The sequence below is a fragment of the Triturus cristatus genome, chromosome 8 (assembly GCF_964204655.1).
Source record: "Triturus cristatus chromosome 8, aTriCri1.1, whole genome shotgun sequence".
NCBI lineage: Eukaryota > Metazoa > Chordata > Amphibia > Caudata > Salamandridae > Triturus > Triturus cristatus.
This window is the reverse complement of record NC_140591.1, coordinates 807,380,619-807,395,981: the sequence shown is the minus strand read 5'-3', so window position 1 is coordinate 807,395,981 and position 15,363 is coordinate 807,380,619. Positions and strand designations below refer to the sequence as shown.

The window sequence follows — 15,363 nt, the reverse complement described above, 5'->3', positions numbered from 1 at the left end:
CAAATTTTAGTGAAGTACGCGTGGAGTGATCGTGACAAAGCATTAGAAGAGATAAAAGAGGTAGAAAACATGTTAGCCAAAGAAGAGGATAAGAATAAAGTGGAAGAACTGTTGGGGCAAATAAAGACACGCCTCCAAAAATATGAAAACAAAATTAAAACCAGGAAACAAGAAAAATATGAAAGGGATGAACAGGATTATCTTCAAGGAAGAGTGCTAACGTTTGCATGCAAATTTGACATTCCCAGAAAAGAACTATCATTGCAAACTATGCGAACAGAGACTGTGCAAGTGGAAACATCAGAATCTGAAGTCACTGAAAATGAATCAGAAGACGAACGCACCACAAGCCAGGCCACAGTCGGAAAAACGACTACTCCTTTTTTCGACGCGTTCAAGATTATCAGACAATCATGGCTAAGCGGAGGAAAAAACAAACCACCCGAACGAGTAAGCGAAGAACGCGGAGATCAGGGTGGGGCAAGAAGAGGAAGAACACCCTCCTGGGCATCGCGCAGGAAGAGATACAACAAGAAGTAACCAACGCGAGCAATCTTATCGCTGGGACCGACGTTTTGCCCTACAAACCATCTAGAATTTATGCAAACTAGAACTACATAAATATTTTAAACTACGACCCACCATGAGAGAAAGCAAAACCACTACCTAAAGAATAACGGCAACAGACATACTGACATGTAATGATATACGCGCAGTGGAACTGTTGCAAAATTTGAACACCGAAGACCAAGAGAATACAGGGTTATGTATGACAGATAGGGCAATAAAAGTGGGCATTGAGCAAGGGATGCAAGAAAGTCCCTTCAAACCGAAATCACTGTTTGTCCCTCAAATGCCCTATGACTCCATCGATGTATTCTCAGAGGCAATGGTTAAAGATCTACTCAATTTCAGAGGCAAAAAGTATCACAGGGTCGGGAGAGACAATCTAACCAGAGAGGAGAAGATGGCACTATCTAATCTAATGGAAGATAAAACGATCATTATAAAACCTTCGGACAGAGGTGGAAATGTAGTTCTACAAACAAGAACACAATATCGGGAAGAAGCACTCCGACAACTGCAAGATACAAAATATTATACACCGACCACACGAGAAGTGTATTTGGCTAGTGTGGAAAAATATGAAACTATGCTCAAGTTGTGGAATACCAAAGGCATGCTGGGAAAGGAGGAACACCTATTTTTAAGATGCCCAAACCCAGTGACAGCAACTTTTTACCACATTCCAAAGATACACAAAGATGCAGTTCATCCGCCTATAGTCTCGTCCCAAGGAAGTCTGACGGAACACATGTCTATGTTCATAGATCATTTTCTCTTTCCATTCGTGACTGAATTGAAATCTTATATAAGAGACACCAAAGACTTTTGGGGTAAAATGTCTTTGATAAGCTGGGATCCAACGTACTTAATGATGGTGTTAGACATCACAAGCTTGTACACCTGTATCAGTCATCAAGATGGTTTGAAAGCATTACAGCACTTTTTAAACAAAAGACAGCTTAGGTTTGCTGCACACAATCACATGATCTTACAATTTACTGAATTCTGTTTGATGAACAATATATTTTTGTTCGAGGACGGATACTTCAAGCAAGTGTCAGGTACAGCGATGGGCACCTGTTTCGCCCCCAGCTATGTGAACTTGTTCGTAGGCTGGTGGGAGGAACAGGTGCCCAAAACATATGAACATGGTAACCTGACAGGAAGAGTAGTTGAGTGGTATCGTTACATTGACGATTTATTCATAGTGTGGCAGGGCGGAATTGAATCCGCGAATGGTTACATCACTAATTTAAACAACAATCATCTTAATTTACAATTTTCGGGCGTGGTTAGTCCAGTGGCAGTGGACTACCTGGACCTGAAGGTATTTGTAATAGAAGAACAGTTACACACTGCTCTACATCATAAAACCACGGCGGGTAATTCCACTCTGTTTGCCACAAGCAACCACCCACCGAAATTGATTCAAAGTATTCCGTATGGGGAACTGCTGCGTCTGAAACGCATGATTTTGAGGTGTCAGCCAAAGAATGCATACAAAGGTTTGCCGTAAGGGGATACAATCCCACATTACTGCAAAACACACTCAATAAGGTGAAAGGCATTCCAAGACAAAAGCTGTTGACCAGCAAACAGGCGTCAGGTAATCAGTCAGATATTACCCATGAGGGCAAATTCAGGATGGTGACCACCTACTCAGCAGAAGCCAATTATCTGAAACGTATGTTGAGGAAAAACTGGCATATTCTGCGAACTGACTCTGTATTAAATGAGGATATTCCATCACATCCATTAGTAACTTTCAGAAAGGCACGATCTTTGAGAGATCAACTAGTACGTAGCCATCTAGAGAAATAATCCCCAGGGGTGAGAACCCTGAAAGATATGAAGGGCTTCTTCCCTTGTGGGAAATGTAAGGTGTGTTACAACAGTAGAAGAGTTCTCTCCTACAATTTACCAGGCATACAGGTGAAAAGAACTATAAATAAATTTATCACCTGCAGCACCTCCTATGCAGTATACTGCTTAGTATGTCCATGTGACTTATGGTACATAGGCAGCACTATACACCCACTGAAGATCAGGATATTAGAACACCAAAGGGCAATCACCAACAAAGACACTTCATATCCTGTAGCGAGACACTACGCTGAGAGACATTCCAGCAATAGGAACTTATTAAAATTCTACGGTTTGGATCTCGTACCAGAAACCATCAGAGGAGGTGATAGGCTGAGGAAGCTGCGAAGACTTGAGTCACGATATATAGTTGACTGTCAGACAAAGTTTCCCAAAGGCCTAAACAGTGGGGAGGAATTGGCATCACATCTGGGACTATGAGGTGTTTAAGATTGTGACTTGTGATGCCAGGTAATCATAAATTGAAAGTAGAACTGCCATCAACTGATTGATTAAGTCAAATGATTGATATGTGAATGTGAGGGGGATCTGGGTAGTTGAAATTTATGAAGTCGGCCACGGCATTAGGACAACGTAAGCCGATCCACGGCTGGATCTTGTTGGTTACCTATTCACTTATTTTGAGTAAATCTGTGGGAAATTAGGTCTATCAAAAAACTGATACACAGTAGTGATTATTGGGCAATGTCAGAGCCAATACATGGCATTATTTGATGAATAGTGACAAAATGTGCATTATGCACAAAATGTAAATCGTCTGTCTGAACATTATCCTAATGAAGTCTAGATCCGTAACATTTATGTTAAGATGTCGATTTGCTCTTAAATTTGGAATGGTATCTAAACATGGTTTGATTGAATGAGCCACAATCGCATATTTACCAATGGCGGATTGTGTGATTATCGCATAAGTCCGCTTTCAGTGTTGCTACATTGGTGCTTTATCCAATACATTGCAGGAAATACGTTGAATAGCCACAATACGTGCATTGTGTATAAAATGTAACTCGTATATCTGGGTATTGTTTTAACAGAGTTCAGATTTGCAACATTTATGATTAAGAATGTGATTTTCTCTGAATTTGGAATGATATCTAAATAAGGTTTCATTGAATGAGTTACAATTGAACATTTGTAAATGGCGGACTTTGTGTGCTTATCGCGCAAGTCCTCTTTTGTTACAACCAATGCAGGCATTAAAATGGCGGCCTCCCGGTGTGTTAGCAAACACCGAGGAAGGCAGTCCGCCGAAACGCGTTTGTTTGCTGTATCAGAATAAAATTTCTTCCGAGTGTCTCCCGTGAGTGCTTACTTCCTTTCAACAATAAGGATTTGGAGCGTCAATATATATATATATCTAAAACAAAGGAGGCAATAAAAGAATGAGTAAAGAAACATGAAGAGAAAATAAAATTTAGAAAGTGACACAAGTTCGCTCGTGATCTAGCGGACTATGAAAATGGCCAAATCTTTACTTTTGCCCGCAAGTTCGACACAGTAAGAAGACAACATTACAGTGAAAAAGCGAAGCTCAACACTGCAAGTGTACATATCGAGGTGGACAATGATAAAGATTCATCCAGCGCGGACACTGTTTCGTTGACAAGTGGATCGAGTGTGGAAATAGACCGTCCATATGAAAAACAAACTAAACTAAATGTGGAACAAGAACTTGATTTTTTAGTGGAGGAAAGACTGTTAACATTACGACCGAGGCAGCAAAAGAGGCCAACAGAAAACGCAGCAACAAGAGAAGAGCCAACAGGCGCAAAAGGTGCAAACAAAAACACGAAGAAGAAAACACAGTGGCAAAGAAAACGGCGCTAAAAGATAACAGTATTGTTAATCTATCTTCAATAGAACTAACCAAAGCGGAGCAACAACTACTGGCACTCGGTTTAAATTTCTGCCCAGGTGATAGCTTTGATTATGCACGCACCCGCATTGACGTTTACTGCTTCATTAGGAAGCTTAAACTTAAGAAATTTTTTGTGTTACAATCAGGCAAACAACAAGAAGATAAAACCTCAGAACACTACTCCAGGTCCGATGTTGACAGCCTCGGACATTCCTACTTTGCTCACACTACAAGATCTACATGGACAATCAGACTCTGACATTTCTAATGATGACACAGACTTGAACACTCAAGAGAGGCTAAGAAAAATCAACCAAATACAGAAAGGGGCTGGGATCAGTCCTTTTAAATCTAAATCATGTTTTATACCACTAATGCCGAAAGATGCTGTTGACATATATCATGATATGATCAGCAATGATCTAAAAAAGTTGAACCACAAAATTAATAAAACTAGAAAACAAAGAAATATGTTTTTCAAAAAAAGAGAATACGAGAAATTAATGAAAAAACTAAGGGAAAATCATAATGTGGTTATAAAGAAATCGGACAAAGGTGCGAATTTGGTTTTATGGCCGAGAAATGATTACATTTTGGAAGCACATAGACAGTTAAATAATGAAAGTTGCTACATTAAATCTAGCATTAAAGAATACAACACAGCCAAGACAGTTTTACAAAAAAAGCTGGCACATTGGAGACGTGAAGGTCTCATATCCAATGAGGAGTACAAGTTTATGTATAATGAGTTTCCAGTATTACCGGTGTTATATTTGATTCCTAAAATACATAAAAATGTCATGCCCGTTCCTGGTAGGCCCATCATATCGGCCATTAACAGCGTAAGTGAAAAAGTTGGCCAATAAATTGATTATTTCTTACAGAACATAGTTAAAGATTTACCCAGTTATGTCAAAGATACAGGCGATTTTCTACAAAAAATTGAAAATCTAACCTGGACTGATGATCTGTGTCTTATCACACTAGACATAGAATCATTATATACCAGTATAGACCACATCCAGGGACTAAAAGCGGTAAAACATTTTTTAGATCAAAGATCTAGTGAATTCTATGAACACAACAAAGCCATTCTGGAGCTCATCTCATGGTGCCTCAACAACAATTTTTTTCTTTTTGATAAAGATATTTTCAAACAGCAACGAGGCATGGCGATGGGAGCCTGTTTCTCCCCCAGCTACGCATGCTTGCATGTAGGCTGGTGGGAGGAACAGGTTCTCAACAAGGCACACCAGGCAGTGGTTGAGACGCACATAGTTTCATACTTGAGATACATAGATGATGTTTTTATACTATGGAAAGGGAACGAGGCAGAAGCCCATGCATTTATTGAAGACATCAACAAAAACACCATGAACCTTGTTTTTACATCCCACATCCATAAGACACAAATTGAATTTTTGGATGTATTATTGCACATTAAGGAAGGGAAACTTGCTACCACACTATATAGGAAGCCAACATCGGGAAATATCATGTTACATGCACAAAGTTCACATCCCAGGCATCTAATTGCAAGCATCCCTTATGGAGAAATTCTGAGACTTAAGCGGATCTGCAATAATGAGTCAGATTTTAATGTGTGCACTAATGAAATGGTGGGAAGATTGAAAGCTAGAGGGTACAGTGATAAGATCATTGGCGAAGCTATCAGGAAAGCAAGCACGCGTCCGAGACAGAGTCTCTTTAAAAACACCAACACTGAGATTCAATGTGTATCAGATGCAAGAGCGTTCAAGGTTGACAGTCCAAGATTAATTACAACCTATAGCAATGAAGAACGCAAAATTAGAGCTATAGTCAAAAAACATTGGCCTATAGTGATGACCGATAACGTGCTTTGCAACAGATTAACAGAAACTCCGATGATCACATTCAGAAGAGGTAAAACCATGGGATCTATCTTAGATAAAAGTTCCCCAGAGACCAGGAAAATTGCTGGCTGGTTACAACCCAGTAACGGTTTTAGAAAATGTGCAACTTGCAGAGCCTGCAAGTTTGGCTGTAATAAGACCCACTACTCAACTCCATTCAGTGAATCTCCAATACCGATACGTGGCCATTACAACTGCAAAACCGAGTATGCTGTATATGTCCTGTCGTGCACTTGTGGCCTTAACTACATTGGGAGTACGAAGCTACAGGTGCACGTCAGGATATTGCAGCATATTAGGGCCATTTTACATAGTGATCCAGCTTACCCGGTGGCACGGCATTTCAAGCGAACCCATGCTAACGATATCAACTGTCTAACATACTTTGTTATTAACGCTGTCCCGAAGTCACGAAGGGGTGGGAATAGGGAGCGCAAATTAAGACAGTTGGAAACTAGGATCATTTTGGAGTTCGACAGTAAGTGGCCAAATGGGTTGAATAACACAGAGGATATGCACAACTTCCTATGAGTGGGTACATTGAGAAAGATATAGTAATGATACAAAATGATACCCGGCATGTGTAACACAGAGCCACCCCATAAGACAAAATGGGAGAGGGTATGGGAACATATGACAACACAATCTGGTCATGATCCATGTTCTAACTTTTAAATTACCAACAACAACACTATAGATTATCTAAACACAGTATATATAAAAAGATGTGCGTTGGAGAAAGAGAAATAAAAGAATAAAACCAGTCGCCATTCACACATAAAAGGAATCAAAAAAACTATGACAAAATAGCTTTTAGAGTAAAAAAGAATATATGTTTTTTCTTTATGTGCAATCTCATAGTATATGCTTTTTAACAGTATATATACACATTTTTTTTAATGTAATTTTACTGTTATCAATATTCATGATTGTTTACATATTTATTACATTCTAACTGGTTTTATGAGGTATTTTGCCTATTGCATCGTATAATGAAATATTTTGCACATTTTGCACCATTTTGCACATTTGCACATCAACACTTTTCTAAATTTTATCTTGCTGCTATTGCACTTATGCACTTTCTTTTTCTGCCATGGTACTGGATTTATCCAGCTAATGAGTTTGTTTTTTATCTTGACTTGCTGCTACATTTTATAATTTTATGGATTTATCCTGAAATTGTATTGATTGCACAAGGCAAATATGTAAAAAATATATATACATTTGTATCAAGACTTACAGGCAACATATTCCTACAATGGACTTAGCTTATCTCAGCATATATCGCAAGTCTTTCTACCATGTCTATTACCATGTGACACAGAATAGGGGAAGTAGGTGGTACACTTAACATACACTTAAAAAGTGGAAAGGCAATGGTGAATTTGCATGTGATCAAGGGCTCTTGAGGCCCGAAACGCGTCGTGCGTGGGTTGTGAACTGCAATAAACATCCTACCTGAAGTCCAGCGGGGTCCGAGTTTCCTTCTTCGCCGCCGTCGAGTGGAAGTAGCAGGAATTTGAACTTTCCGATATATATATATATATATATATATATATATATATATATATATATTTGTATCTGTCTTTCACTCTATATATATGCATATATATAGACATATAGATAACCTTCCCAGGGGCCCCCTTTAAATCTAGGGGCCCGGGCAATTGCCCATTTTGCCCATGACTTGAAACTTTTTTGCTTGTACGAGTATTAATCTCCAACAGCTTGGTACTCTAAATGTAGCTTCTCACGTTCTGCACATCATGTTGGTTCAAATGAACCATGGCCTGCTTACCATGGTCCAGTGGTTAAATCCCTTTCACTTGATTGTAGTGATTGCGAGTCATATGTACTATTGACCGGGCTACATCACAGCACTAAGTTTGCTTATTATCTGAGTCTTTTATATGCTCTGGCCAATTCATTACTTTGCGCTGAATATAATTAACAGGAACCATGCAAAGAGGCTGTTCACATAAATTCATAGAAATCTTATCAAAATAATATTTATGAGACCAGGTTTCTTCTGCAGATTCTTGCAAACAGATTCAAATGCAGTGACAGACAACTACAAGAGGTAGCATAAATCCATCTGTACTTTTGTTTTCATAATGTGCCACCACTACAGTCACTTTCCTTAGAAGCACAGACATCGCAATGCCCAGAAAAATGGCACCCACGAAAGGGATACTGGGAGGAGGATGAAGCCATCCAAGGGACCTTATAGACAGCTTCCTCTTTGCAAAAGATTCCCCAATTCTCAGTGCGGGGTGAAAGTCTTCAATGCTTTTGCGACATCCGAGCCTCCTTCACAAGTCACACATTTGAATTGTGTGGAAAGGAGTACTGTGCATTTGCTTCCCCCTTTATCTTCAGACTTTGCAATGAGTACCATGCAAGTTGCAATCACAATTCCGACTTGCAATGAACTTCACCACATTACAGTTTGAAGGTTTTCCCTTTGTATTGCTTTCTCCTTGGAGCAGCATAAGATTTGAGAAAGCCTTTTAGTACTCATGGCCCTCTGATCTCACTTGACAATAATAATAATCCATATTTGGGGCGGTCGGGGGGATCAAGTGAGCCCTTGCCCAGAGTCACATGGTGTTGAGCTGAACTGCTGCTGGCGATAGAACCGTGAGCCCCATGCCCCGGAGTTAGCCGCTCTGGACGCCACGCCACACCTCTCCCTCTGACTATTTTTGGTATGGCTAGCAATGACTTGGGTAGGGACATTTATATTGAAGTTTGAGGACTATATGTGACTAGTGGTTTTATCAAATGGTCCATGGCGCAAATTTGAAGATGTTTATTAATTGGAATCTGATTTAATGGAAATGATTGTAATTCTAAATAAACATAGTTTATTGTAGCTCTGTCCCTAATGCCTACATCTCTGCAATGTTGCCTGCATCAATCTGCCACAGAAACAGCCTGCATGCCCCATTGTTCTGCCATAGTTTTAGTGTGGTTCTTGGCACTAAAGTTTGTTGCACTGAGCTCTGAGAGGGTCTTTCAAAGAGCCTCTAGTTTTAGTGGTCATTCCCCTTCTATCTGTCTGAATGCCGAATGCTCTTTCCTTGACATTAGTGAGGCCTGTACTTACCAATCAAACAAGGTTGGACTGGAACTACAAAATAGGCCTGGGAACAAAATAAAAGTGGCCTCCATTAGCAAATCGGATAACTAAAATCTTGGAATGGTTATGCACATAGTGTATCACTATTTTACCGCTATAAGATTGTGTACACTTTGTCTCTAAGGGCAATATGTATGAAAGGGTTTTGCCCATCCTGTCAATGGGAAATTGTGTTCGTACATATGCCCTAAATGTGGTAGCCACATTGGTACTTTAAAACAGCAATGCACTGTGTACAATAGCATTGCAAGATGTCTGCTGTATATTCAATTTTTATTTTTATTGCAAGCAGGCAGAAACACGTTTTCTTCTCACTACTTGAATTCTTTTTATTTATCGTGCAAATGCTGTTTGTGTTTTTTTCCTGTGGCTGGTAAGTGGGTAGAGGCCATAATGATTCCTTGGGCTACTGGTTGGATGCTTGAGTGCAGGGAAGAAAGACTGAGTGAATATATGATTACCTAATGTGTGCCTCAACAACTGTGATTAGACCAGAGTAGCCAGAATGTTGGGGGGGGGAATGGGCAGTTGTAAATATGTTAGTGCCAATATGGTTATCGGAACCTTTATAATTCATGAAAAGTATATGTATACCTAATATAGCTATAACGATCTCAACTAAGCTGCTAGCTGTAATACAAATGTAACCAACAAATGTATGAAACGCAGCTTCACTACAGCATTATGTATAAATTGTGTTCATTGAAGTAACGGGAAAATCAATAAAATATGTTTTTAAAAAATGTGTGCCTCAAGAAGTGACTGAAGAGGCACTTCAGCTATAAGCCAGATTTATTGGTATTGCCGATGATTTTTTCCATGAGGGGTTTGAGAATTTAGTGTTTCAGGATGGGCAGAAGTAGGCAGCTTTGTGGTGATACTTTTATGAATGTGGCCAAAGAGGAAGGCAGGGTTTCAGCATATACTGATGCTAAGTTAGTCAGCTATGGGTAGCTCAAAGCTTTGCTATGTCTGTTGGTTTTCAGGAGCGTGAAGGTCTTCGTCTGGGTATTTTTTCTGAAAGGAGAAGCTTTAAAGCTGTGTTTTGTCTACTGCAAGCATAAGTACAATGCCGCCTCTCATTTTTTTTTACTTTGCCAATTAATTAATAGTGTGCTTAAAGGATTGAGTAATACTTGTATTCTCAGGATGATTGCTGTGGTTCATGGAAGTTGGTAAACTGTTCAACCATGATAAGGAGTCTGTGTGGAACGTAGCTACGTCCATTTCATTGCACCAGATTTATGCTCTTCCTGCCTTTATTTGTGCTGATAATTCAGTAGCCTGGGTTTCTTTCCGCACTGTCTAAAGAAACTGTGGGTATCTGAGTCTGATGACTGGAACTACAGCATTGGCAAAGAAAAAAACGTCACACCCTTGTGACTTCTTGACTTAACCAATGCTTTTTGACAATGCAACGTAAAATGTTTTAAGCTAAATGTTTTTTGTCAAGCTTTATAGCACTGGAAAAAGAAAAGAAAAAAGGCATGAAGCTGCAACGCATGCATCAGGGCCTAGGGCCTCATGAGGTCAGGCATCCGTGTCATTCATTCCATTCAGTAGGTGTGCACCTGTGTCACCACAGATGTGCATACCTACTGAATAACACGCTAAGAGATATATGATGGATGGAATGCTTGAATTAACTCAGCAACTGCATCCTAGTACAACATTATTTATCCACCATTCCACCTCAGTTTGGACGCAGCTATATGCAAATCAGTCTTGACTCTGCTCCAATAGGCACAGCCCAGCCTGAAATATATAGCTTGGTTCCAGTGACAGGTGGATCCAAACTAATTAGTCTTTAGTGTGTCCCGCTAAGTGGGTCAGGTATGCCCAGACATGGGTCCCATGCACACTGTGTCCCTGGAGCCAAGCTATATCTGGCTGATGAGCACTAACTAGGGTAAAATAGTTCTGGGATGCTTATGTTCTGGTTCAGGATGGACCTCACTTGTGAGTTCAGGCTGGACTATTCCGACTGGAGAAGGGTCAAGACTGAGTTGTATACAGCTGAGTCCAAACTGAGTTGGCAGGTTGTGCAAAATAATGATGGACTGATGGAGGCGGCCCGAGTAATTATCAGTGGCTGAGATTAACTCAAGCATTCCACCCATCACTTTTTGTATACTTTAGTGTAGTGAGTAACACAGGCACCATTTTATTTATTTATTTTTACTTATTAACCCATCCAAGATTGTGGGCCCCACTAGGAACGGTAATTAAAAAAAGGTAATTTTTACTCGCACAAAAGTGCATTTGTGAAAGCAGAACAGTCTGGCAGCAAATTGGGGCTGTCTTGCATTCCAAAAAATATAAAAATAAGTATTTAAAGAATTGTGCGACAAAAAGATGGGAATATTTCAGGGTGACAATGTGTCCACTCTCAAGAAAAAAGCAGACTCTTGTTGCGAGAACACCCCAGTTAGAAGTTTGTTTGGAGAAACAGTCTATAGTGGGGACGACTGTTTCCCTGTTTGAAATCGCCTTACCATCAAAGAGACTGATTGAATTTAGCTCAAGTAACCCTACTAGTTTAATATCTCAGCATCCCCCGCAAATATTAATCCTGTGTTAAAATCCACATTTTCCTTGTTGTTTATGTTTCTTTTTCTAGAGACTGGCTGTTCCTTGTACAGCTCAGTACATGAGCACTGCTCCAATAAACCTTCAGATACCGTCAAGTACTGACAGCCACAGTGAATCCTGAGTGATGTGTACCACAACTTGCATATCTTTATCGTTGACTCCCTCCAGAGACCCGCCATCTGCTACCCTTCCATCAACAGATCAGGTTGTGAACAGCAGCATGACATGAACAGTGTATGCTCTCCACAGACGGGTCTTGAAACGCAGATCAAGATTTACCCTGATAATCTCAAAATAACTTCTTTTTATCAACTCTTTTTATTGGTTTTAAAGATTTTAAACAGCCATACAGATACAGCGATAACAACCTTTTTGGGCCTGAACAAAAGAATCCAAAATGGAATTCCCGTGATCCCTCATCCACTCTCCGGACCCAATCCAAAGTAGTGCAACCATTTACCCCATATTCTAACATTTTAACAGTAGATGGGCTCCTCCTGCTGTGCACACCAGTCCACATCCTCACACCAAGTCTTCGAAAAGGAGGGTGTGGGCTTTTCTAGACTTGGTCAATGTCTCTCTTGGCCAACAGCGGAGCCATGCCCACCAAAGCTGCGACTCACCTACCCCAGGATACCCAATAAAGCTGCTTTCGCCAAGAGGTCAATATTGTCAAACTCACTTTAACAAACCAATGCACGTATTATTCCTCAATCAAATTTTAGCAGTCCAATGAAAGATAATTTACCAACATGTAATCACTCAATAGATATAGTGCAAGGTTTAGGAGTCTGATATGTCCATCTCTACTTAACAATATGTCCCTCCGAGGCCTCACTCCATCTTGCTCTGCCACACCACATTAGAGCCATACTGTATAATGGGTGAAGTTCATTCAGTCAAATAATCACACTCCAAGCTCTGATTGAACATCTTGAGGTATTTGTTATCCTCTGTTTCCTGCTCTCGTGTTGTCTCATTCTGTTTGAGATCACCAGCAGCTGGAAGAGTGGCTTAGAGCGGCTCTAATGAGGAGTACTGAGAAGCAGGAAAACTCCTAAATGGCCTGCTCCAAAAGTTATAAAAATGTATTTCACAGGAAGCAGAAATATAAATTAACTCAATAGCATGGCTATCATAAACTAGGCAATACAGACTGTCACATCCCAGTGTGTGTTTCTAAATTGTGTGATACTTCAGATGGTAATACATGAGTGTACATCATCTGCAATTTCAATGGATTTGGTTGTTTATGAGTTGTTGGCATGTCACTGACCTTTGCCAGGATTAGAGCACGGTTTGGTGGGGGCTTTTCAAAAGCCTTGTACATTTCAATGCAATTCTCGCAAGGTGCAATCTCCAGATTGAGACAGTATACAATAACTTGTTGTACATGCCCTTAACACATTGTGGTAGGGGAATAGGCTCTGCGGCCTGCGCAAGTGTGAGGTTTGGCCCTATTGCAATCCAATAAGGACCAGCATAAGTGAGCCAGCTGAAACCAGACCACTTGTAATGCTGAAAAGCACATGTGGCCGCCATTTCGGTCCCCTCCTAGAAAGCTGCTAAATAGGAAAAGAGGACGCAATTATTTGAAATGGTATTAATTCAAATACAACCGGGACTCAAGTACTGTCCAGGAAGGAGAAAAGCAAGACCTTGAGTTCCATGTACATGTTCCTATTACATCTGTCACAGCGTATAATTCAAGGCAAAACAAAAGAGGCATGTTTTTGGCCTGCAAGAGGAGGTTTAGGGGAGGAACCCCAGGATGCACTTATCAAACTGCAATGGCTTATAACTCAATAATAAATCGTAAGTGGTAGAGGTACATTTGAATTTGTCGCTCACTGGCAGTTTTCACATATTCGCACAGCAAGGTATAGACTAGATTTTGTGGAAAGACTTATCGTGCAAAAGTGGCAAAGAAGTTGTCTCACATTTGAAAAATAAAAAATGTATGTGTTACTTTTGTGAATGTAAGTGCAAACCTACACACGCACACAGACCTACATACGTGCAGGGCTTTCTTTATAACAGGCTCCTACCTTGAAATTGAGCAATCCAACTGCGGTCTCCACAAAAGTGATTAAATGAATAGGCTCTTGAAGGGTTCGTCCTTGTGAGTAACGTGAAAACGTTTCTGCAAGCTGTGGACAAAGCACAGGACATTTCAAACAAGATAAACAACCACTTTTACAGGTTTATCATAGAGATGCCTTGAATCAACATCCTTGCACCCCCAAGCTCGACGCACCAATTACAATTCCTCACATCACAGTACAGGCAAAAGACGACCCTGTCTAAAGGATGTGTGTGCCTAGGGCTTCCTAAAAAATGCCTGCTGTAACCATCTAAAGCTTGCTGCCATGAATATTTGCTGGGCACCGTCCACAAATGACAAGTCGAATGTAAATTCAAAGGCACTAAAAACAGGGGGCACACTGGTCCGATATTCTGTTTGCTTACTGACAAATTACTTACACGCCTGAACCAGCAAAGCCGCCTTCTACCCAGCCAACCTGCTCTGCTACTCACTAGTGCGCCATGCACCCTTTTGTTCTACGGTCTTTTCTTCACATTATTAGTTTACCTAAGAAAACCTTAAAAGGAACTTTTAATTCTTTGAAGACCAAAGATTGCCATTTTTTTCCTCCATGAGACCCGTACACAGTTAGCTCTGAGCTGCCAGTGGGCTAGCCCAAATTCCAAAATCTATCAGACTGGAAGCATACAAAAGCTTTTTGCACAGATTTTCTTTTTTTTTTAGCTGAAAGAAACTCTCCCTCCCTTTCTTCAGATCATGCATCAGCAATGTTTGTCCAGATAGGACAATGCGTGGGGAGATAAAAAAAAAATTAACAAAATCTCTTTATCGTAGGTAAGATGAAGATTTTTTTTCAATAAAGAAATCGCAAAATAACACGATCGACCATTTTTGTTTTATGGAATCATCTACCCTTGATAGATATCAAAGGAAAGAGAAATTTTAATCATCTCTATTCAATCTCAGTTGGTTAAATCATATCTAAGAGATTTGCATAAATATAAACCATCAAAGACTTTATTTTATCTTCAAAGGGGGTTTCAAGACCCTATAAGCTTTGTACTGTAATCATCACAGGTCACCACCCTGCAGGAGTAGGGCTGCTATGGCAACACAAAAAAACTAATGCTTAAGGCTTAGCATAATATTCTGACTAATAGAAAGGAAACTCATTTAAAAGCAGCCAGCCTATTTACCAGAAGCGGGATTAGACGTGTTATTTCCCCTTTTAGCTTCTCCCTACTGCTCTGTAACCACCTCTTTTTACCAGCCACTCCCCCGCCAAAACAAGAACCATCTAATCAACTGCAGGCTTCGAAAAGCCCTCACACAGTATGCCGTGCCTTTACAGTTAGACCAACAAACCCAACATATT

General features: G+C 40.2%; 1 protein-coding gene across 2 annotated transcripts in view; it reads right to left on the bottom strand.

Annotated features, from left to right (window-relative positions):
- CLYBL (citramalyl-CoA lyase) overlaps positions 1-15,363 on the bottom strand; it is a 2,027,539-nt gene that overhangs the window by 256,122 nt on the left and 1,756,054 nt on the right. For both annotated transcript variants that reach the window (XM_085622259.1, XM_085622260.1), the window contains one exon: positions 13,990-14,091. In XM_085622259.1, coding sequence (XP_085478385.1) covers positions 13,990-14,091 — 102 coding nt within the window. The remainder of the gene's footprint in view (positions 1-13,989; positions 14,092-15,363) is intronic.